This window comes from Schistocerca nitens, chromosome 4 (assembly GCF_023898315.1).
Source record: "Schistocerca nitens isolate TAMUIC-IGC-003100 chromosome 4, iqSchNite1.1, whole genome shotgun sequence".
NCBI classification, from domain to species: Eukaryota; Metazoa; Arthropoda; class Insecta; order Orthoptera; family Acrididae; genus Schistocerca; species Schistocerca nitens.
Window position 1 is genome coordinate 922,836,555 of NC_064617.1, and position 25,989 is coordinate 922,862,543.

At 42.9% G+C, this 25,989-nt stretch overlaps 1 protein-coding gene across 1 annotated transcript in view; it reads right to left on the minus strand.

Moving 5' to 3' along the window:
• Window positions 1–25,989, minus strand: part of LOC126253549 (probable NADH dehydrogenase [ubiquinone] flavoprotein 2, mitochondrial) — a 66,304-nt gene that overhangs the window by 23,208 nt on the left and 17,107 nt on the right. The window contains exon 2 of the mRNA XM_049954955.1: window positions 19,203–19,262. Within this exon, the coding sequence (XP_049810912.1) occupies window positions 19,203–19,262 (60 nt within the window). The remainder of the gene's footprint in view (window positions 1–19,202; window positions 19,263–25,989) is intronic.

Sequence of the window (25,989 nt, forward strand, 5' to 3'; positions counted from 1 at the left end):
GATATTTTTGACAGCACAAAACTGGATGAACTGCATTTTTTTTTTCCTTTCTTCAAAGTTTAAAGCCACCCCATTTGTGCAAAACCATTCAGTAATTTTCACAAAAACATTATTTACTTCTTTGCTTAGCTTCACAACTACCTTGTATCATCTGCAAACAGGAGTAATTCTGGCCCCTGATTCAAATAAAATGGCAGATCACTAACATAAAACAAGAACAATAGTACGCCAATGTTCAAACCCAGTGGCTCATTGGAATTTGTCTGCATGCCAATGATGTGATGCCCTCTTTGTGTTACTTGAACAGCCTAAGGTAACTTTCTGCAATAAGAACCAAATCAGACATTTGCTGAAGTATGTACTCCATAAAAACTCTAATAGGATACTAAGACACACAATCAAATGCCTTTGATAAGCCACGGAAGATCACAAACTGTGATATTTTATAATTCAACGATTTTATTAGGTGCTCAGTAAATGCATAAAACAAACTGATTGGCTAAGTACCCCCAATATTATATAGGTGGGTGACAACGTTTCAATACACTACCTACCTAAAATTTTTAGAAACTGACGTGGAAATGACACTTGGTCATACTTATTGACGTCTGTGAAGTCACCCAATTTATAGAGAGGCCTAACAAGGGCATAATGCCATCTTTCCAGGAAAAAACACTGAGTTACATAAGTGCATTACATAAGTGACTAAGAAAATTACATATTTTAGGGCCACACTTTTTAGTGTGTTATTGGAGATATTATCCACCCCATATGAACTTTTACTTTTTAAGGTTGTGATGATAAAAATGCAGTAAATGAAGCAGGGATAAAGGAATACAAACATCTCAAAAATGAGATCGACAGGAAGTGCAAAATGGCTAAGCAGGGATGGCTAGAGGACAAATGTAAGGATGTAGAGGCTTATCTCACTGGGGGTAAGATATATACTGCCTACAGGAAAATTAAAGAGACCTTTGGAGAAAAGAGAACCACTTGTATGAATATCAAGATCTCAGATGGAAACCCAGTTCTAAGCAAAGAAGGGAAAGCAGAAAGGTGGAAGGAGTATATAGAGGATCAATACAAGGGTGATGTACTTGAGGACAATATTATGGAAATGGAAGAGGATGTAGATGAAGATGAAATGGGAGATACGATACTGCGTGAAGAATTTGACAGAGCACTGAAAGACCCGAGTCGAAACAAGGCCCTGGGAGTATAGACAACATTCCCTTAGAACTACTGACAGCCTTGGGAGAGCCAGTCCTGACAAAACTCTGCCATGGTGGTGAGCAGAATGTATGCGACAGGTGAAATACCCTCGGACTTCAAGAAGAATATAATAATTCTGTGGTGTCACCGCTAGACACCACACTTGCTAGGTGGTAACTTAAATCGGCCGCGGTCCTGTAGTACATGTCGGACCCGCGTGTCGCCACTGTGTAATCGCAATCCTAGCGCCACCACATGGCAGGTCACAAGACACGGACTTGACCTCGCCCCAGTTGTACGGACGACATAGCTTGCGACAAGACGTATCACGTCTTCCTCTCATTTGCCGAGAGACAGATTAAATAGCCTTCAGCTAGTCCATCGCTACTACCTAGCAAGGCGCCATGTGTATCATTGCTAATTGCTTACTACTATGCAAGAGATGTATTTCAACAAGAACAAGACTACATTAAAGTTAAGTATATTAAAATCACTCTTCTTTTCTTTATAGTTTTTCATCCAGTGTCCTGTTTCAGAATTTACGCCCGTCTGCGTTAGTTTCGCGTGCACCTAGCCACTCATTGTGTCGAGACCTTAGGGAATCGACACAACAATATTTTGGCGCCGAGGAGTGGTGCCGCGCCCACGTTGCAGTCTTTGTGTTATACTTGCTCTAATTTGCTTGTGTCATGGCTTCGCCGCATTCTCCAGATGTACTGTCCGAATTTTTTCGCTTGCAGAATCAGCAGACGCAGGCGTTATTGGAAGCCCTTGGACAGCTCGTCCAGGGTCAACGTGCGCTGCAAACCGATGCGGCGGCAGCCGCTTCTTCGCTACCGCAGCCACACAACGCTGTCGCACCGCCATTTAGGCCCTTCGAGGCCACAACCGAAAGCTGGACTGAGTGGGCCGATCAGTTCAACTTCCACCTCACTGCTTATGGAATTCAAGGTAAAGAGCGGCAGCCGTTTTTGCTTTCTTGTGTCGGTGTGTCTACCTACCGGGTGATAGTGAAATTGTTTCCCCGACGCGACGTAGCAACTCTGACCTACGAGGAAATTTTGTCGGCTTTAGATGCCTATTTCAAAGAAACAGTTAATGTTGTTGCAAAACGGTATACGTTTTTTCGTACAAAACGTACCGCCGGTCAGACTAATAGGGAGTGGGTAGCAACTTTGCAAGGACTTACTAGAGACTGCGCGTTTGCCTGTGAATGTGGCCTCCCATATTCAGATACTATGGTGCGTGATGCAATTGCACAGAACGTTTCTGATGTTCGCATAAGGGAACAGATTTTGAAGCTAGTTAATCCCTCCCTGCAACAAGTGATAGACATATTGGACAGGCAAGACACACTTGACTTTGCTCAGGAATCATTTGAAACTTTGCCAGCAGTGTGTCACATTAATCGGCCCGCCCGGCCTGCTGCACGGGACGCTAAGCGGCCCTCGCGCCCGACTTCGCTGCGGCCGCCTAGCTTGCAACCACGTGCGCCGCGTAAGCAAGCAAATGCAGTGAAATCTTGCCCGCGGTGTGCAACTAGACATTCGCGTGAAAATTGCCCGTCACGCCAAGCTATTTGCTTTTACTGTCAAAAGAAAGGACATGTACAAAGTGTTTGCCAGAAAAAGCTTAGATCAGACACTCGCAATAATTCCAGGCCTTTTGCTTCGCGCCGGAATCGAACCCAGGACAATCAGGCTCGTGGACCTTCGCCCATGGACATTCATGTAGTTCATGCCCACCCGTCCAGTGACACTTTAGCTAACAGTGACTGTGTTCGTCCCACCCAAAGTGTGCGTCGACGTCGCCGGAAATCCCGTAAAGTTGCAAGTGCTTCTGGACCTGTATCAGTTCAAATTGCACGAGACAGTCGCTCTTGTCGTCAACAAGACAATAAACTTTTTGTGGACTTAGACTTTGCAGGAAAAGTGATACCATTCCAGCTCGATACCGGAGCTGCAGTTTCATTGCTCAATCACGACACGTACATACAACTGGGCGACCCGCCATTGCGTGCCGCAAATGTTACGTTAACTAGTTACTCAGGACAGCATCTACCTGTGTTAGGACAGTGCAGCCTTCTTGCAACATACAAGGGACAGACAAAACTTGTGTCATTTTATGTTCTTCGTTCCTCTAGTGCAGTGAACTTGTTTGGTTTAGATTTGTTTCAATTGTTTAATATGTCTATTGTAAATCAGGTCCTATCAGTGAATCAGACTGTGCCTTCCGCCAGTGTTTCTAGTCTTTGTGAAGAATTTGCAGACATTTTTGCACCGGGCCTTGGTTGCGCTCAGAACTATGAAGCGCATTTGGAACTGAAAGACGACGCGCAACCGAAATTTTTCTGAGCGCGCAATGTTCCCCACGCATTGCGTGATGAGGTCGCACGAACATTGGCCGAGTTAGAATCTCAAGGTGTAATTGAACGTGTGCAGGCTTCTCTCTGGGCCTCACCCTTAGTAATTTTGCCAAAACCTTCCGGAAAATTGAGACTTTGCGTGGACTTCAAGGCAACTGTGAATCCACAACTTGTGACTGCTACTTTTCCTTTGCCCCGCCCGGAAGATCTTTTTGACAAACTGTGCCCGGGAAAATATTTTTCAAAATTGGACCTAGCAGATGCGTACTTGCAAATACCTGTGGACGAAGACTCCCAGCGCGTCTTAGTGGTAAACACGCATCTTGGCTTGTATCGCTTCAAAAGACTGCCATTCGGGTGTGCATCCGCCCCTGCTTTATTTCAGCAATATTTACAAACTATTTGTGCGTCGGTCCCTACGGCTGCGAACTATCTGGACGATATTGTACTCTCAGGAAAGACAGAAGCAGAACATTTGCAGAATCTCCGAACATTATTTCAGGTATTGCGTCAGAATGGTCTTCGCTTGAGGAAGGACAAATGTGTGTTTTTTGCTCGTGACTTACCGTACCTGGGCCATGTCCTTAACGCCCAAGGTATACATCCGAGTCCAGAGCACCTTCGTGCCATTCAGGACTTGCCGTCACCGCAGAACTTAAAACAGCTACAGAGTGTGCTGGGTAAGGTAAATTATTATTCAAAGTTTGTGCGCAATGCTTCTTCCATTTCAGCTCCGCTTCATCGCTTACGCCGTAAAGGTGTTCCGTTCGTCTGGACGACGGAATGCGAACGCGCCTTTCGCTAGTTGAAATCGGCGTTACTTTCCAATACTTGCCTTACGCCATTCGATCCCCGAAAACCCCTTTTGTTAATGGTAGATGCATCGGATTTCGGGATCGGTGCTGTGCTTGCGCACAAAGATGGCTCGCATGATCGCCCTATTGCCTTTGCGTCCAAATTGCTCTCATCTGCGCAAAGAAATTATTCACAAATAGAGAAAGAAGCTTTAGCTCTCGTGTTTGGTGTTACCAAGTTCCATGACTTCTTGTATGGTCGTCCCTTTACCATCATCACGGACCACAAGCCGTTGACATCGCTTTTTCATCCGACCAAGCCTGTACCTCCACGTACAGCGCAGAAATTCATTCGCTGGTCACTTTTTCTCTCGCAGTACCGCTACGATATCTTGTATCGGTCCACTGCTAAGCACGGCAACGCTGATGCGTTGTCCCGTTTGCCTGTTGCTGAGGATAAAGCATTCGATTCTTCCGAACTTGCTTGCATGTTCATTGATTCGGAAGCCGATGACGTGGTCGCATCGTTTCCGATTGATTTTCGTCGTGTAGCTACAGCCACAGCTGCTGACCCTGTCCTTGCTCCCGTTTTGCGTTTTGTTGCTACGCAATGGCCCTTGTCAAAGTCACGGATCGAGGATCCTTTGGTTCGCCGTTTTTTTGCTCACAAGGAGAGACTTTTTGTACGACGTGGTGTGTTGTTGTTGCGTTCCGATAATGATCAGTCTCGAGTCGTCGTCCCACGTTCGTTACAGTCCTCTGTCTTAAAGCTTCTTCACCAAGGACATTGGGGTATAGTGCGCACGAAACAGCTTGCTCGTCAGCACTGTACTTGGTTCGGAATCGATGCTGCGATTACGAATATGTGCTCCTCTTGCGTGGCGTGTGCCGAACAACAATCCGCACCGCCGAGGAAATTCTTTGCTTGGCCGAAAGCCACTTCCCCTTGGCAACGATTGCACATCGATTTTGCTGGGCCGTTCTGGAATGCTCGATGGTTGGTTGTGGTCGATGCTTTCAGTAATTTTCCTTTTGTTGTCCGGATGTCTTCCACGACGTCTTCTGCCACCGTCCAAGCTTTGTCTGCTATCTTTTGCATTGAAGGCCTTCCGCAGACTATTGTTTCCGACAATGGCCCACAATTCATGTCCGCAGAATTTCAGTCGTTCTGCAAGGCCAATGGTATTCAACATCTGACGTCCGCGCCGTTTTCGCCTCAGTCAAACGGTGCCGCTGAACGATTGGTCCGGACTTTCAAGTCACAGATGTTGAAGTTGAAAGAGTCGCATTCTCGGGAGGACGCTTTGTTGCTCTTTTTGTCCTCATATCGCTCTCAGCCTCGCGATGGTCGCTCGCCGGCTGAATTGCTCCATGGTCGTCCTCATCGCACTCTGATGTCTTTGTTGCATCCGCCACATCAGGTTCCTGTGCAGCGGCAGACTCCTGCTTTTGCTCCTGGCGACGTTGTCTCTTATCGCAACTATCGCGGTTCACAGCGTTGGCTCGCAGGGCGCATTCTTCGCTGCCTCGGCCGCGCGATGTATTTGGTTTTGGGGGCCTCTGGTGAGGTGCGTCGGCATCTCAATCAGCTGCGCCTCTGTCGTCGCCTGGGTTCTGCCGCTCCCCGTCTGCTTTCAGCGACGGAGCCGTCAGATCAGCGCCCTGGGGACCCATCTACTGGCTCGCCTCATCCCCGGGTGTTACCGACGCTGCCTTCCATTTTGCCTCATGGCGTCGCGCCGCCGCAGCCGCCGCCGGCGCCGCCAGCAGCGGACGCTTCGCTGCAGCCGCCTCGCGCCTCCCTGGGTCACGCGCCGCCGCTTGCTTCCCGTGACCAGCCGTCCTCCGCCATGGACCTCTTGCCCGCTCCGGACCAGATGTCGTCTTCGCCCGTCGGGTGCTCCGACCACATGGAGGTCGACCCCGCGGCTCCTCTTATATCATTACGTGCGCAAACACCTCATGTTGACGTGCACCCTGGACTAGGTTTCCAGGCGTTTCCTAGCTCCCCTCGGACCGAATGGCCGGGTGCGGGTGGCACGGCCTCGCCTGTTGTTAGGCTCCCCACCTCATCGCATACGTCAACATGGGGTCCTCCCCACGGCGGGCGGAAGCCTTATCTCACGACCGTTCGCCGATTTGCGGGGGAGGAATGTGGTGTCACCGCTAGACACCACACTTGCTAGGTGGTAACTTAAATCGGCCGCGGTCCTGTAGTACATGTCGGACCCGCGTGTCGCCACTGTGTAATCGCAATCCTAGCGCCACCACATGGCAGGTCACAAGACACGGACTTGACCTCGCCCCAGTTGTACGGACGACATAGCTTGCGACAAGACGTATCACGTCTTCCTCTCATTTGCCGAGAGACAGATTAAATAGCCTTCAGCTAGTCCATCGCTACTACCTAGCAAGGCGCCATGTGTATCATTGCTAATTGCTTACTACTATGCAAGAGATGTATTTCAACAAGAACAAGACTACATTAAAGTTAAGTATATTAAAATCACTCTTCTTTTCTTTATAGTTTTTCATCCAGTGTCCTGTTTCAGAATTTACGCCCGTCTGCGTTAGTTTCGCGTGCACCTAGCCACTCATTGTGTCGAGACCTTAGGGAATCGACACAACAAATTCCAATCCCAAAGAAAGCAGGTGTTGACAGATGTGAAAATTACCGAACTATCAGTTTAATAAGTCACGGCTGCAAAATACTAACATGAATTCTTTACAGACAAATGGAAAAACTAGTAGAAGCCGACCTCGGGGGAGATCAGTTTGGATTCCGTAGAAATATTGGAACACGTGAGGCAATACTGACCCTACGACTTATCTTAGAAGAACGATTAAGGAAAGGCAAACCTACGTTTCTAGCATTTGTAGACTTAGAGAAAGCTTTTGACAATGTTGACTGGAATACTCTCTTTCAAAGAGCCACAGCGATACTGAGGTGAGTCCTCACGATGGAGCAGGTAACCACGCATTAGCCACGTATGGCCAATGCGTAGCTGGCAGAGGACAACTGATTCCCTGTGGGAGGCTCGCACGGAAGACTTCCACACATTCATAGTCTCCTTAATGACACACAGTTTGTTGTGCGTGCTGTTATGTCATTCCATCTCCCAAAGCCGAAAAACCCTGCAGTGTAAGAGATTGCAGGTCAGCTTCGGAGATCTCCAGAAGCGGTTTCCACGTCGCCTGTTTGGCCAGCCTGTCGGTAAGTTCGTTGCCAAGGATTCTGACATGTCCTGCGGTCCACACAAACACCATGGAAGAGGGGGACTATTCCAGGGCGTAGATGGACTCCTGAATGGACGCCACTAGAGGGTGGCGAGGGTAGCACTGGTTAATAGCTTGTAGGCTGCTCAATGAGTTGTACACAGGAGAAATGACTCGCCACAGCATGAGCGGATGTACTAAAGAGCACGAGATATGACCACAAACTCTGCAGTGAAAACACTACAGCCAACTGGCAAGGAGTGCTGCTCAATATGTCCTCCATGAACATACGCGAAGCCTACGTGATGATCAACCATTGAGCCATCGGTGTAAACCACTTCAGAGCCCTGGAACACATCAAGAATCGAGAAGAACTGACAGCGGAGAGCGGCGGGGTTAATTGAGTCCTTAGGGCCATGCAAAAGGTCCAGACGAAGCTGCGGCCAAGGCGTACACCATGGAGGCGTACGTGAACGGACTGCAAGTCGAGATGGTGAAGGGAAGGACTCCAGTTCAGTGAGAAGGGACCGCACGCGAACCGCAATCGTTGGCCCCGATCTGGGCCGCCAATGTGGGAGATGGACTTCCGTGGGTGGGAAAAGGAGACAGTAATTTGGATGGTCAGGGGAAATATGAATGTGTGCTGTGTAACTGGCGAGCAGTTGCGCACGTCTGATCTGCAGTGGAGGGACATCAGCATCCACCAGTATGCTAGTCACCAGACTCGTCATAAAAGCTCCTGTCGCTAATCAAACCCCACAGTGGTGCAAAGGGTCGAGTAAATGTAATGCTGAAGGTGCTGCCGAACCATAAACCACACTCCCATAGTCAATTTGGGATTGGACAAGGGCTCTGTAGAGCTGCAGCAGCGTACAGCGATCTGCACCCCAATCGGTGTTTCTCAGGCATCGGAGGGCATTGAGGTGCTGCCAGAACTTCTGCTTAAGCTGACGAAGATGAGGGAGCCAAGTCAATCGAGCATCGAAAACCAGTCCTAGGAATTGATATGTCTCCACTACAGTGTGTAGATCATCATTAAGGTAAAGTGCGGGTTCCGGATGAACAGTACGATGCTGGCAGAAGTGCATGACACACGACTTTACGGCTGAAAACTGGAAGCCGTGGGCTGGAGCCCTGGACAGATAGAGGAGATAGAAAAGATCCAATGAAGAGCGATGTATTTCGTCATGGGATTGTTTAGTCAGACAACATATTACTTCCCCCGCATACATTTCGTGTATTGACTGAGGAGAAAATTCAAGAAATTAGAGCCAATACGAAGGCTTACTGACAATCATTCTTCCCATGCACTATTTGGGAGTTGAATAGGGGTGGAGGGATCAGGTAGTGGAGCCGAAAATACCCTTCACCACACTCCATTAGGTGGCATGCGGAGTATGATGTAGATGTACCACACATCACTGTCTCTGGCACCTGTGCATCACATGCCTCATGTGTGCACCTGGCAGCATTCCCCCCTGTATTCCTAGCCAGCAAACCTGCTGCCCCCTCCAAACCACTAGCTACCTACCTCCCAACCCTCTTCCTGCCCTCTCTCTCTCTCTCTCTCTCTCTCTCTCTCTCTCTCTCTCTCTCCCTCCCCCTCCCCTATCCACTTCACCTGACAATCAGGGCACAGGTGGTGTGTGTGTGTGTGTGTGTGTGTGTGTGTGTGTGTGTGTGTGTGTGTGTGTGTGTTTAGAATAAAAAGGGGAAATAATTCAATATTGGACAATTAGTAGTTGAAGGACATCTTCAAAAGCGAGTCACTGATTACTGATTATGATACAGTATATTTACCAGCTATAATGTACACTTTAGTTTGCTATTTTTTGCTTTGGTTGCTAACTACAACCTACAAGAATTTCCTACATCACAACAAGAGATGTACTCAAATGGCACACAGGTAAGTTTGTTACTTAATTCTCTGTAGGGTCTGAAGCAGTCTGGCCAACAGTGGAATTTGAAGTTGAATAATACATTGCTTGAAATAGGAATCAAAACATTAAAAATTGCTTCCTGCATACATTACTCTGTTGTCAAATCAGTAATGTTATTCCTTAGTGTGAATAGAGCATACACTAATTTCTGGTAACCAACAGTGAATTGGACTAGAAATCTAAGAAAAGCTAAAAGTGAAATTATGCATTATTGGTGAAGCAAAGAAACATACTGGTGTGAACATAAACAGAAACCACAAAACAGGTGTGGTTGTCCTAGACTGAAAGCACATCAATGAGGTGTTGAAAAATTCTGGACCTGTTTAAACGCTCATTGAAATGAATGCGTCATCTAATAAAAGAAGAGATAACATACAAGTGACACGACCTGATGTTTCATATTCTGCAAGTTACATAAACATTGGGAAGATCCACTCAACAAGATTGGTTTAGTGTGAAAAGTTTTAAGGTATTTTCAGGGAACCAAGAATTTGCAACTATGTTTCACTAAAGAATACTCCACAGAAATAACTAGATACTGTGGTGCAGACTGGGCCAATGATACAGTAGATAGGAGGTCTGACACTGAGTATATTTTCTGTTCCAGAAACGCAATATTACATGTAATTTGTGCAAACAGCTAATTGTAATGATTTCCACTGCTGACATGATCAGCTGGGCAAGAATCTCTGTGGTCATCAACAGCTGCAACCTGAGATTTGTCAACATGGGAGTAATACAACATTCATATACCATGACAATGAAAGTACAGTAAAGACAATTTTTTTCCCTTTTTTATTAGAGTTAGTTTTACAGCACCTTCCCCACTTGATAATGATCTTAGCTTGAAATTGCAATTGCGTGAACTGTAATAAAAGATACAGTTGGCTGTGAACATGTCATTTAAAAAAGAGCAATAAAACTGGCATCTACGGACTGCTACCAACCAAGGATAAAACACACAGATATATATCTGCACATTCTCAGAGAAAATGTTGTGAGGTCAAGAATGAAATCTGTTTATTAAAGGGTGTGACATTGTGGCTGAGAGTCTGTTGAAATGGACAATACATGAAAACTATTTGTATTGTGTCAATAAAATTTGTTTGCATTCTGGTGGAAATGTTAGATATTAGAATGCAAATAATTTTATGTTCTCGCAATTGCTCATGAAATTACAAAGTGTAAATAAATATTAGCTATTGCAAAACTTTATTCTGTGATGTGCATAATCTTTGGAAATAGGGTTCCATTCTTCTCTACTAGTGTTTTCTTTTATTGCAAATAACTACATAATTTATCTTTATTTATACCAAACAAAACTGCATGTTTAACCATTACAAAACACAAATTAAGATGTAAAACGTATACTAAGTAAAATAGGCATCTACAAAAATTGTAATTAACTTTTACAAGGGGCCTAATTTTCAAAATTTTCTAACAGTGAATATGAGCTATTTCTAACAATAAAATAAACAGTACCCAAAATATAATGAAACTTTTATAGAAAAGGGAACCTCAGAGTATTAGAATGAAAGCTTTGGTCTTCATTGTGTCATCTGCAAAATGTGGAACACTGAATTCAAGAGGATTGACAGGCAAGTTGCAAACTCCATGACGTTTTCTTTTATGTGGGGCATATATTAGCACTTGAGAAACATGTCAGACAGTTTAGGACAAGTAATACTCTCCACACACAAATCTATTCAAAAGGCTTGTTTCCATTCTAATACAAGTCAATTGCACACAGCAAAAATAATATTGTTTTTCCAGAATTTAAGGCATGGAGAGACAAGACATCGATAACAATCATTTGCCAGCAGAACAAAACTGAAGGTCCAGAAATCTTCTGGACAAGTACTACAAATGTGAAAATGACTGTTTCATATAGAACAAAACCCTCCCACAAGATATCTAGCCTTAGCGAAGGTACTTTCACTGCCAGGCAGGAGGGTTTGTGTGATCCAGCAAAGTTGAGGGCTGTGCCAATAGTAACACAGCTACTGACAGCGTCACCCACACCAGACAAGCCTTGGCAGAGGAGCCAGATGAATCATGTCTTGCACTGGGTAGGAGTAGCTCTATAGGTGTAGGGAAGCCAACCCTAGTGGAGTAAACCCCAAGGAAGGGATTCGGACCTAGGGCTACCAACTCCACCTTGCAAAATGGAATTCTAGCAGATACTACACATGGGACTTGCAAGGATATAGATTTCAAGACAAAAAAACCTGATAAGGGGAAAGGTTACGAAGAAGGGAAATAGATATTCTGATAGCTGCCTGGAATGTGACCACACTTACAAGAACTGGCGAACTGAAAGAAATTAGAGGAGAAATGGATGAGTATAGAGTGAAAATGGCAGAACTACAAGAAATACAAAGGCAAGGACATGGAATGATAGCATCGGGAAATCCTATACTACTGATATATAATAGACACAATATGGACCATATTGGTACCAGCTTTCTCAATGGTAAGTCAATGAAGGCAAATTTAATTGTAAAATTTTAGGTTGTTTTCTTGGAGTTTAGGGCAAAATTTTTTAATGTTATGATGATGCCCTCTGGAGGATGCAGAGGATGTATTTTACTCCAGACTAGATGAGGGAGTCAGCAAAGTTCAAATGCATGATGTGAAAAGTGTATAGAAATTTTAACTGGAAAAGAAAACCTGCTTGAAGTCAGTGAAGATTATTATCTAAGGCTGACAGACTTCACCAGTGGGAACACAATGATAAAAAGCACAGGGCATCCAAGGAATGATATTAAGAAGTGTACTTGAGCTTCATCAGAAGCCAAATAGACCATGTTATAATAGAAATAGATAGAGATTATCAGATGATGTGGAAGTTAGTAGCTGTAGAGGGCAGACGAAGACAGATCATTAATTTGTGTGGATAAGATACAGAAATAACATAGATATGCCAAGAAACAAAAACAGCAGGGGAAAAATGTAAAAAGTTCACACATTAAAGAAAAGCAGGAAGAATATAAGAAGAAATTAGAAGACTTTTGTAACAAGGAAGTACACATAGAAGGAGGGGGATGTGGAAACTAAATGGTAGATTCTGAAAACAAGTCATCAATGTGGCCTCAGAAGTAGTACATGAAGGAATCCCACAAGAAGTTAAATAGTTCGAAAGGGAGTGTTCACTGGTAATCTAAAAGAGAAAAGAGGAAAAGAAGTGTGCAAAGGATCTAGCAGTGGAAGAGTACAGTAGTTGTTGTGGTCTTCAGTCCTGAGACTGGTTTGATGCAGCTCTCCATGCTTCTCTATCCTGCGCAAGCTGCTTCATCTCCCTGTACGTACTGCAGCCTACATCCTTCTGAATCTGCTTAGTGTATTCATCTCTTGGTCAATTCTATTCAATACCTCCTCATTAGTTATGTGATCTACCCATCTAATCTTCAGCATTCTTCTGTAGCACCACATTTTGAAAGCTTCTATTCTCTTCTTGTCCAAACTATTTATCGTCCATGTTTCACTTCCATACATGGCTACACTCCATAAAATTATTTTCAGAAACGATTTCCTGGCACTTAAATCCATACTTGATGTTAACAAATTTCTCTTCTTCAGAAACGCTTTCCTTGCCATTGCCAGTCTACATTTTATATCCTCTCTACTTCGACCATCATCAGTTATTTTGCTCCCCAAATAGCAAAACTCCTTTACTACTTTAAGTGTCTCATTTCCTAATCTAATTCCTCAGCATCACCCGACTTAATTCGACTACATTCCGTTATCCTCGTTTTGCTTTTGCTATCTTATATCCTCCTTTCAAGACACTGTCCATTTCGTTCAACTGCTCTTCCAAGTCCTTTGCTCTCTCTGACAGAATTGCAAGGTCATCACTGAACCTCAAAGTTTTTATTTCTTCTCCATGGATTTCAATAACTACTCCAAATTTTTCTTTTGTTTCCTTTACTGCTTGCTCAATATACAGATTGAATAACATCGGGGAGAGGCTAAAACCTTGTCTCACTCCCTTCCCAACCACTGCTTACCCTTCATGTCCCTTGACTCTTTATAACTGCCATCTGGTTTCTGTACAAATTGTAAATAGCCTTTCGCACTCTGTATTTTACCCCTGCCACCTTCAGAATTTGAAAGAGAGTATTCCAGTCAACATTGTCAAAAGCTTTCTCTAAGTCTACAAATGCTAGAAACGTAGGTTTGCCTTTCCTTAATCTAGCTTCTAAGATAAGTCGTAGGGTCAGTATTGCCTCACGTGTTCCAATATTTCTACGGAATCCAAACTGATCTTCCCTGAGGTCGGCTTCGACCAGTTTTTCCATTCGTCTGTAAAGAATTCGTGTTAGTATTTTGCAGACGTGACTTATTAAACTGATGGTTCAGTAATTTTCACATCTGTCAACACCTGCTTTCTTTGGGATTGGAATTATTGTATTCTTCTTGAAGTCTGAGGGTATTTCGCCTGTCTCATACATTCTGCTCACCACCGTGGTAGAGTTTTGTCAGGACTGGCTCTCCCAAGGCTGTCAGTAGTTCTAATGGAAAGTTTTCTACTCCCAGGGCCTTGTTTCAACTTAGATCTTTCAGTGCTCTGTCAAACTCTTCACGCAGTATCGTATCTCCCATTTCATCTTCATCTACATCCTCTTCCATTTCCATAATATTGTCCTCAAGTACATTGTCCTTATATAGACCCTCTATATACTCCTTCTACCTTTCTGCTTTCCCTTCTTTGCTTAGAACTGGGTTTCCATCTGAGCTCTTGATATTCATACAAGCGGTTCTCTTTTCTCCAAAGGTCTCTAATGTTCCTGTAGGCAGTATCTATCTTACCCCTAGTGAGATAAGCCTCTACATCCTTACATTTGTCCTCTAGCCATCCCTGCTTAGCTATTTTGCACTTCCTGTCGATCTCATTTTTGAGACGTTTGTATTCCTTTTTGCCTGCTGCATTTACTGCGGTTTTATATTTTCTCATTTCATCAATTAAATTCAATACTTCTGTTACCCAAGGATTTCTACTAGCCCTCTTCTTTTTACCTACTTGATCCTCTGCTGCCTTCACTACTTCATCCCTCAATCAAAGCTACCTATTCTTCTTCTATAGTATTTCTTTCCCCCATTCTTGTCAATTGTTCCCTTATGCTCTCCCTAAAACTCTGTACAACAACTGGTTTAGTCAGTTTATCCAGATCCTTAAATTCCCACCTCTTTGCAGTTTTCTTCGGTTTTAATCTACAGTTCATAAACAATAGACTGTGATCAGAGTCCACATCTGCCCCTGGAAATGTCCTACAATTTAAAATCTGGTTCTTAAATCTCTGTCTTGCCATTATATAATCTATCTGATACCTTCTAGTATCTCCAGGCTTCTTCCATGTATACAATCTTCTTTCATGATTCTTGAACCAAGTGTTGGCTATGATTAAGTTATGCTCTGTGCAAAATTCTACCAGGCGGCTTCCTCTTTCATTTCTTACCCCCAATCCATATTCACCTATTACGTTTCCTTCTCTTCCTTTTCCTACTATCGAATTCCAGTCATGCATGACTATTAAATTTTCATCTCCCTTCACAGAGAGAAGAGAAAATGAGCAAATAAGCTACACAGGCTGAAGAAATAGCAGTACAAAAGGAGGAAGATACAGCAGTTGCATGAAATGAGGGACAATAATGAGATACCCAAGTTCTATGATAGATCTAGAGAACTGAAGACATGTTACCAATTGATAGCAGTTTTCTGTAAGTATAAAGATGGAGATAAAAGCAAAGCTTTGGGAATATGGCAAGAGTATTTTATTGAGTTACTTGATGGAAATGAGGCAACAGTCTTGCTGCAGTGGATACATGGCTCCCGTCAGATAACCGAAGTTAAGCACTGTTGGGTGTGGCCAGCACTTGGACGGGTGAACCATATGGGCCACCGTGCGATGTTGCCATTTTTTGTGGTGCACTCAGCCTTGTGATGCCAATTGAGGAGCCACTCAACCGAATAGTAGCGGTCTGGTCACAGAAAACCATCATAACAACTGGGAGAGCAGTGTGCTGACCACATTCCCCTCCTATCCGCTTCCTCAGCTGAGGATTACACGCCGAGCAGATTTTTTTTTTTTTTGTTTGGGTTTAAGGGCGCTCAATTGCTGAGGTCATTAGCGCCCAGTCACTGTTGTGAGAGCACATGGAATCTGGTAAAACTCAAGGGGATGGGGGGACACCAGACAAATATGCAGATAAAATAAGTAAAAAGGTTAAATGTCTTTGGACAAGCCAGTTAAAGTTATAAAACGCAGAATACGAGCAGCTGCTCGAGCGTCATCAGCTAAAACATCCGGTAAAGTAGATGGCAGGGACAGGACAACACGAAATTGACTAAAACGGGGACACGACAATAAAACATGGCGCACTGTTAATGCCTGACCACAAGGGCACTGCGGGGCTGGGTCACCGGAGAGCAGGTAGCGGTGGCTAAACCGGCAATGCCCAATCCGCAACCTGGTCAGAAGGACCTCCTCGCGCCGAGATGTTCGGGAGGATGTTGTCCAAGCAGTTGGGAGCGGTTTTACTGCCCGGAGCTTGTTTCCTTGGAGGGATGACCAAGCATCCCACCACAACGACACAAGCCTCTTACATACATCCCCACGAACGTCAGATGACGGGACACAATGGGAGGCTGGCCGAGGCAGGAGGACTGCAGCCTTGGCTGCAGCATCCGCAGCCTCATTCCCAGGCACTCCTACATGTCCGGGAACCCACAGAAAGCTGACAGAACCACCATTATCAGCGAAAGAATGGAGGGACTGCTGTATCCGTTGAATCAAGGGATGGACCGGATAGGAAGCTCCAAGGCTCTGAAGAGCACTGAGTGAGTCAGAGCAGAGTACATACGATGAATGGCGGTGGCGGCGGGCATACTGAACGGCCTGATGGAGAGCAAAAAGCTCGGCCGTAAAGCTGGAACATTGGTTGAGGAGCCGGTATTTAAAGGTGGCGGCCCCGACAAAGGCACAGCCGACACCATCGTCAGTTTTGGAGCCATCAGTGTAAATAAAGGTGTGACCGGCAAGTCGAGCACGAAGTTCGACAAACCATGAGCAATACACTGCAGCCGGAGTACCCTCCTTCGGGAGTGAGCTGAGGTCGAGATAAATACGAACCGGAGCCTGGAGCCAAGGTGGTGTCGGGCTCTCACCCTCTCTGAAGGTGGTAGGGAGGGCAAAATCCAATTGTCGAAGCAGGCGACGGAAGCGGACTCCGGGGGGCAGCAGGGCAGACACATACAACCTGTACTGACGGTCGAGAGAATCGGCGAAGAAGGACTTGTAAGAGCGGTGGTCGGGCATAGACAACAGCCGGCAGGCATACCGACACAGCAGTACGTCGCGCCGGTAGGTCAATGGTAACTCGGCAGCTTCAGCATAAAGACACTCGACAGGACTAGTGTAGAAGGCTCCGGTCGCAAGACGTATCCCCCGATGGTGGATGGAGTTGAGCCGGCGTAAGAGGGATGGCCGAGCGGACGAGTAGACGAAGCTCCCATAATCCAGCTTCGATCGGACTATGGACCGATACAAGCGAAGCAGGACAGTGCGATCCGCTCCCCAAGATGAACCGCTAAGAACTCTGAGGACATTAAGGGAACGTGTACAACGGGCCGCCAAATAAGAGACATGTGGAGACCAACACAGTTTCCTGTCCAACGTGAGCCCTAGAAACTTAGTTGTGTCCACGATAGGGAGAACAACGGGACCGAGATGTAAGGATGGCGGAAGGAACGCTTTATATCGCCAAAAGTTGATACAAACCGTCTTCTCTTCAGAGAACCGGAAGCCATTTGCCATGCTCCATGAGTAGAGGCTGTCTAGACAACGCTGAAGGCAGCGCTCCAGGAGGCATGTTCTCTGGGCACTGCAGTAGATCACGAAGTCATCGACAAAGAGAGAGCCTGAGACATTAGATGGAATGCAATCCATAATTGGATTGATCGCGATGGCAAAAAGGGCTACGCTCAAGACGGAGCCCTGAGGCACTCCGTTCTCCTGGAGGAAGACGTCGGACAATACGGAACCCACACGTACCCTAAACTTTCGATCCGTTAAAAAGGAAGCAATAAAAAGGGGCAGGCGACCGCGTAGGCCCCACCTGTGCATAGTGCAGAGGATACCTCCTCTCCAACAGGTATCATAAGCCTTCTCCAAGTCGAAGAACACGGCTACCGTTTGGCGCCTTCGCAAAAAGTTGTTCATGATGAATGTCGACAAGTTCACAAGGTGGTCAACAGCGGAGCGGCGGCGACGAAAGCCGCATTGGACATTAGTAAGTAGCCGCGACGAGCAGATGGCCCCGATGGGCCACTTGTGGCCTGAAGGATGAGTGCTTTGATGGAAATGGGAAGGTAACAGAAAGGAAGCCTTCAATGAGGAAGGGGGAAGTTGGATTTGAAATAGGAATTAGAAGCAGAGAAGCAAGAAGTTGAACCACCAGACTTAAAGGAAGTGAAGTGTGAAACTAAAAACTTAAAGAACAACAAAGCAACAGGAGAAGATGCCACGGATTTGGGGGAAGAAGATGGAGACAGCTGTCAATGACTTAATAAAGGAAATGTGGATAAAGGAAGATATTCCAAAGGAGTGAAACACTGGAATAATCTGCCCATTACAGCAGAGTGCAGCAATTACTAAGAGATTGCTCTTGGATGTAATGTATGCAATGTTTACTAAAATCTTAGCCTACTGAAGACAATGTGTGGAAAGACTACTGGGAGATTATCGGGCTGGATTTAGGAAAAATAGATCCACTATTGATCAGATATTTTTAGTGACGCAAATGCTGAGAAATTTTATGAATATGTCAAGCAACCTCATCAGTTGTACTCTGGTTTAAACAAGCACATTACAGAGTATACAGCAATAGGATTCTCCAATATGAAAGATTTTAAAATCCCACTAAAATCAGTGAGGTTGATGGAAGTGATAATCAAAGCAATTGTTTACAAGGTCAGCATAGAACACCATTTGTTAGGAGACTTTCATGTAGGGAAGGGGGACATGATCTCCTCACTACTCTAACATAGCACTCGAGAAGGTAATTTGGTAAATGTCAACAAACCCAGGGGCAACAAATATTTAACCAGCAGGTTCACATGGTGGTGTATTCTGATGATGTTGCATTAATTGCAAGTAATATCAGAGCTTTGAAGGATAATGATGCTGAACTAGAAGGAGTGATGCAGAAGCTGGGACTGGAAGCAGATACAGGTGAAACAACTTTTTGTCAAAGCTTTGAAGTAAACACTCCAAAAACGAATTCATGGAATCCAGATACTGATGGCTCCAGTTATGCAAGTATCGATATACCTGACAGGCTGTACATAGAGTGCTTACGGGCCTGAAGATGGCATTAATGAAATGGCTGAAGAGCAATAATGAGATACCAAAACTGGTCATCTTCTGAAAAGATATGTCAGTTTGCCAGTTTTTCTTTGGGAAATATTTGACCAGCTGCTGTCCCATATCCATGATGGACCAACAGAGATACAAAGGAAGAGGGCTGGTTATTGAGATGGGAAAGGAAGATTTTCAGAAAGATATTTGGTGCAACGAGAGAGTAAGAAAGCTGGAGAATAAGAACAGACACATTTCATTATATTCATTTCATGTGGCCAAAAATATTACAGCAATTGCACAACTCAATGATACTTACAACAAACAGGTTTTCACTTAAGGATGCTGCTGAAGTGTGGACACTTCTTCCATTCCGCCACTGAAAAACAAGAGTCATATTAATAAACACAAAGACAGTTGTTTTTATATATTTATACAAAGCAACAGGTGGAGTCATCAATTTGATTACTAGAACTTTTCAAGGTAGTAAATATAACTTTCACTTTCAGTAGTACATTGTAAGTGAGGAAAAGGGTGGCAGGTGTGTGTGTGCGCACGAGCGCACGCGAAGAGGGGATTAGGATTTCATGTTCCAGTGATGGTGAGATCATTAGTGATGAAGCACAAGTTTAGTTTGAGAGTCGGCAAAATAATTTTCTGATAGCAGTGTCTATGTTGTACAGACAGGAAGAGCACTGAAGATAAGATATAATGAACACACTGCGGCCCTACAACTGAAGAATATGGCGAGTCAGCTTTTGAAACCAATGTGTCACACAGGACACACAAATATAAAATGCTCAACGCGCAGACCATTCAACACACAGCTAAAATGTACAAAGTTTCTAGACACTTCAATTTGCAAAAAACAAAAACTGTAGTCAGATTACATTCTACACCACAAGTTAGACAAGGAATATGTAAATGCTATATGGATCTTTAGCAAAACAAACTTCTTTCCTAAACCCCCCCCCCCCTCATATGCAGCGGAATGTAATTGACTTAAATTAGATATCCTCTGCTTGAAAATCTAATTGGACAGATGAAAAAATCTACTCACCAAATGGCAGCACAAGAAAACATGCACAAAAGATATACAAACTGGGCAAGGTTTCGGAGCCAGTGGCTCCTCCTCCTGGCAGAAAGGTTGAGGGGAAATGAAAGAAGAACTGGCGAGGTTTAGGAAATGGGGAGAGTTTTGAAAATTCACCCAGGATCTAGGTCAGGAGAGACTTACCAGATGGGATGAAAAGGAAGTACTGATAGTTAGGGACTGCATGATATGTTATTTGAAAACCTGAGAGCTTAAAGGTGGAAGAAAGGGTAATAGGCAAGACAACAAACTGACAACACATGGTGCAAGAGCTAATAAGAGTGGAAAGCTAAGTGCATTATGCGTGGTAGACAGGTGGTGGTGGTGGGGGGAATAGATCAGACAATGAAGAAGACACAGAAAACCAAAAGAGAGTGAAGATAAGGAACAGTGAGAGAAAATAAATGCTGAGACCGAAAAAATTTAGGCCAGATTGGTGGCGAGAACCAAGGACATGTTGTGATGCCAGTTCCCACCTATTAGGGAGTTCTGAGAAACTGGTGTCAGACAAGAGAAACAGATGGCATGTGTGATGAAACAGGCACCAAGGTAATGGCTGTCAGGCTGTAGAGCATGATCTGCAACAGGATATTGTGTGTTGCTAGTACACACCACCTGTCTACACCCATTCATCCTAACTGATAATTTGGTGGTAGTCACTTGTATGATGTTTTGTAAATAATCCATGTATTGTCAGTGATCTCTGTCTTGCTTATTACCCTTCCACCTTTAAGCTTTCAAGTTTACAAATCTAATCTGGTGAATTCCCCATCAGTCAGTCTTCCTTCTCATTGTGGCTCACCTGACCTGGAGTTCTGGGTGACTTTTCTGTAACTCTCCCCATAAAAATGGTTATCATATTGAAGGAAATGGCTCAGATTAACTGACAAATAGCTTTTAAAATCAGGATGCCCTCTGTACAACAGTTTGCCAAACTACATAAAGATAACAGAAAACATGTCCATTTTCAAAAATAAAATAAAACGTCGCTTGATTAAAACTTGTTCATACAGTGTTGAAGAATATCCTGAAGCAAAAAATTAATGTAATGTTTCGTATGTAACTGTGGAAATATGTAAAAAGATTCAGAGAGCATAAAGTGACTTTAATCTTTGGTGATTATCTACATATATTAAATTTTTTAGATGCTTGTATTTTAGAGGCTATTTTTGAAGAAACCAGTTTTTACTGATATATTTAGTTGTGTAATTTTAAAACTTGTAATTTTTCAAACTTCATGTAAACATAACATGTCCAATACTATTGTACAGAATAGTCCACAGACACAAGTAAACACATCTCTTAAACCACACCAGTCGTTTTTCTCCAACTCTTTCCTTTTGCTCCAGTCATTCTGCCAGGAGGAGCTGCTGGCTCCAAAAACTTGCACATTTTCACAACTTTTATGAATGTTTTTTCCTGTTGTCAGTTGGTGAGTCAATTTTTTATTGATCCAATTATATTACATTTTCAAAAATTGGATATTTTCAAAGCTCTCTCCTCTACTTGCATATGCAAGATCATGTATTAACTTGGGGGAAGACAATCAGGCTCATAATGAATTAGTATCAATAAAACAATCATAACTGATGTGAAGTAATTAAAAAATGAAGTATGTTCATGAAACAAACCACACTAAAATGTTTTGAACCACCCTCATGACTTACATAGTTTAGGTTTTGTCCAGAAACCCCTTTATGAATTCTCTTTCGACCACAGTGAATTGCTACATGTAGCTACACATTTAATGAAGGTAAAGGTAAGCCTGCATTCTCAGAACATGACTGTGTCTTCAGCTGAGTACAGGAAAATGTGGCCTGTACACACAACTGTCTGTCAATATACCTTGGAAGGTCATTTCACATTAACTATGTGCATGTTGTCATTTTACGGCAAGAATAGATTAAATTAAACCCATCGAACTGGTGAGTAAGACGTCAAAATCACTTGTCACCCACAATCACTAACGAATGCTATCTACGAACTGTGGCCAGTATGTGGACCACGGAGAATGTGACAGAAATGCTAGCTGTCTTTTTGGAAGCAACTGGGAGGGCTGTTTCAACCCAGACAGTATGCAACCATCTCCCATGATCAATCTGGCAAATAGGCATCCATTACAAGTAATACTACAAATCCCAGAACTGTGATGTTTGAAGATGAGCACAAGAACAGCTAGAATATAACCTGGAACAATGGTATCAGAGTATCTTCACTAAAAAGTGCAGGATTCCTCTATGGCTGAACATCACTATATAAAAGTATGGAGGCAGCCAGATAGTAACACCTATCTCAAGCATGCAATTCTGCGTGTTCTGCAGATAATTTCTTCTGCCATTTTTGGTCCATTATCATGTATGCATCTCAGATGTCTTCTATTTACTATAGAGCAAGGTTAGCTACTAACATTGTAACTGGAAGAAGCCTCTTTATGCAATTGATTTGAAAAGACTAGCTGTTAACAGTAATGAAGAAAGATTTAATTAAGTATCATAATTGAACAACAGTATATAAAAATTACTTTTGTAATGTGCTTTACATGTGTTAAGGTTTGCTGTGGCTGTTTGAAAACTGGTTGACAACTGGTGAACACAGTTTGTGTAACTTCACTTAACTGTTCATCAATTCAAAGCAATAATTACATTAAAAGAACTTCAGTGTTGAATACAGTGATTCACATACAAAAAGGTCACACAAATTTAGTACAATCTCTCTGCACACTCTTTAGTCAGTAGGTATTTTCTTCTGAAACTTTATCCAAAATGTAGTAGTTGAAGAACCACTTCAATTCAACCCATCATCCTCATGCAATTCCATCAGCTCAAACTACATGAATTGACTAATTTATAAGTGGTAGTAAAACAGTAGAGCCAGCCCACAAAATCAACAGCAAATGGTTTTTTCATGAATGAAACTGAACATTTAAGTGTCTACAATTGCCATTCATTTCTTCAGCAAGGTCAGGCATGTTACATAAATTTTCTGTTTCCACTTTAACTCCATTAAGGAGTTCAATAATTTTCTTCAGACATTTTAAATGAGTGAATATTTTAGTTTCAATTTGTTCTGGAAGTTAAACACAACCTGCATATGTACTGCATTGCCAAGCTGTCAAGAGCTGCATCAGACAGATGAGACACACACGTCTTTTGAGCACACTGTGGACACTACTACTATAGAGAGTAATTTTAGGACTGCACACCATTGGGACAAGGACCATACTTGCGCCCATCTCCTGAACACATTTCTTCATGAAGCAGAAATCAACGGAATGGAATGGTGTGCTGTATCTACTGAGATGAACAATTGAGCATGCCTGGGACAAAGTGAAACTCACAGCATGTTATTGCAGGAAACCACTTCACAACCTCCGTGACTCCAGAACAGCCATTGTCCAAGATCAGGACAGCATCATGTAGTAATACCTCAAAAACCCTGTAGACGGTGTGCCAAAGAGTGTCTGAGCATGGAATGGAGCAACACAGTACTGAAAATTACCCAGTAACAGATTTTTATTTCACAGGTGTGCACTTTTGAATAGATTTCCTTTATTTTGATTATTGGTTTGTTCTATTTCACAGTAAAGCTGTTTTTGTTTTTTTGTAAGGTTTTGTTCCTTCATTCTCTAATTCGAATTGATCTACCCCCACATATATGGGCAGAGCAACACACTTTTGGAGTACTTTATATGTAAAGTAAACTATGTACAAGTCTCACTAACATGCAAATCCTGTTTTGAAATTTATTGTTATGTACATATTATTGTTGTTTTCAGTCTGAATACATTAGATTAGATTAGTACTTGTTCCATAGATCATGAATATGACACTTCTTAATGAGGTGGAACGAGTCAGGTTAATAAAAGGTGTCTATACAAAATATTACATGACACAAAATATTACATGACACAAAAAACAAAATATTACATGACACAAAAAACAAAATATTACATGACACAAAAAACAAAATATTACATGACACAAAAAACAAAATATTACATGACACAAAATATTACATGACACAAAATATTACATGACACAAAATATTACATGACACAAAATATTACATGACACAAAATATTACATGACACAAAATATTACATGACACAAAATATTACATGACACAAAATATTACATGACACAAAATATTACATGACACAAAATATTACATGACACAAAATATTTTTAAAATTTTTTATTGGTTTGATGCAGCTCTCAGTGCTAGTCTATCTTGTGCAAGTCTCTTCATCTCTGCGCAACTACTGAACTTGCTAACTGCATTCAAACCTTGGCTTTCTCCTACAATTTGTATCCCCCACACTTACTTCCACTACCCCAAATCAATAGTTTCTTGATGCCTCAGGATGAATAATATCAACTGACCCCTTATTTTAGTACAGTCATGCCACAAATATATCTTTTCCCCAATTCAGTTTAGTACCTCCTTGTTTGTTATTCAGTCTAACCACCTTCTATATCACCACAATTCAAAAGCTTCTTGTTGGAACTACTTACTGTCCACAACAGACTCCTGTACAAGGCTAGATTCCAGATAATAACCTTCAGAAAAGACTTCCTAATACAAACATTTATGTTAGCTGTAACAATTCCACTCTTTCAGAAATGCTTTTCTTGCTACTGGCAGCCTAGATCGTATATCCTCTTTACTTTACTTTGGCCACCAGTTATTTTTCTGTCCAAGTAGCAAAACTATTACTTTTAGTTTCTCATTTCCTAATCTCATTCCTCAGCATCATCTAATTGAATTTGATTACACTCCATTACCCTTGTTTTACTTTTGCTGATGTTCATCTATTAACTCTTTTCAAGACACAATTCATGAAACCACATGTTAGCAATGATTAAATTATGCTCTGTGCAAAATTCTATCGGGCAGTTTTCTCTGCCATTTCTTTTCTCCAGTCCATGTTCTCTTCTTTTTTTTTTCCTACTAATAAATTCCAATCACCCATCACAATATAATTTTCATCTCATAAGTATTTGAATAATTTCCTTTATCTCACTAGAAATCCTTTCATCATCATCATCATCATCATCATCATCATCATCATCTGCAGAGTTACTTGGCATATACAGCTGTACTACTGTGGTGGGTGTTGGCTTCATGTCTTCCTTGGCTATGATAATGTGTTTGCTGTGCTGTTCATAGTAGCTTATCCAATTTCCTATTTTCTTATTCACTGTAGGCCTAATCCTGTGTTACCCTTATTGGATTTTGTATAAATAGCATTGTACTGATCTGAACGGAAGTCTCTGTTTTTACTGTTGCCACACTTCACTAATTTCTCACAACATCTAAATTTAACCTACACATTTCCCTTTTAAATTCTCTAACCTACCTACCTAAATAAGGTATCTAATATTCCACACTCTGATCCATAGACTGACAGTTATTTTTCCTAATCATGACATCCTCCTGTGTAGTCCCAATTAGGAGATCCGAATGGGGGACTATTTTACCTCCTGAATATTTTATCCAAAGGGATGCTACTGTCATTAGGCCGAACAGTAGCCCCTCCAACTTCTGAAAAGGCTGTTTCTCTTCAGGAACCATAATTTAGCCTGGCCTATTCCTCCATTGTGGTTGCATCTACAATAGTTATCTGTATCACTGAGGCACCCAAGTCTCAGCAAGGTTCACAGTTCACAGCGGACAAAGAACTATGTCAAAAGGCCAGTAGAAGCAACATACAGGGTGTTCCATTTATCTGATGACCACCTGCCCAGAGTATTGCAGGCCAGCCACAGAAGCCGCGCCTGTTGGTCAAGTGGGTCCCACAGGATCGCACAATTGCCCCCCGCCCCCCACTTTTTTTGCGGGTTTTAGCCTAAAGACTGTACAGACATAGGTGTCTTGTTGGCCAGTGTAATTTGAGCAATGAAACAGGCATCACGAGTGTAACAATGAAGTTCGCAAATGCAACAATGGCAAGAGTGTATTATTCAATTTCACAAGGAGTGTTTATTTACAATTCGTATGTGCGTACAGAGTC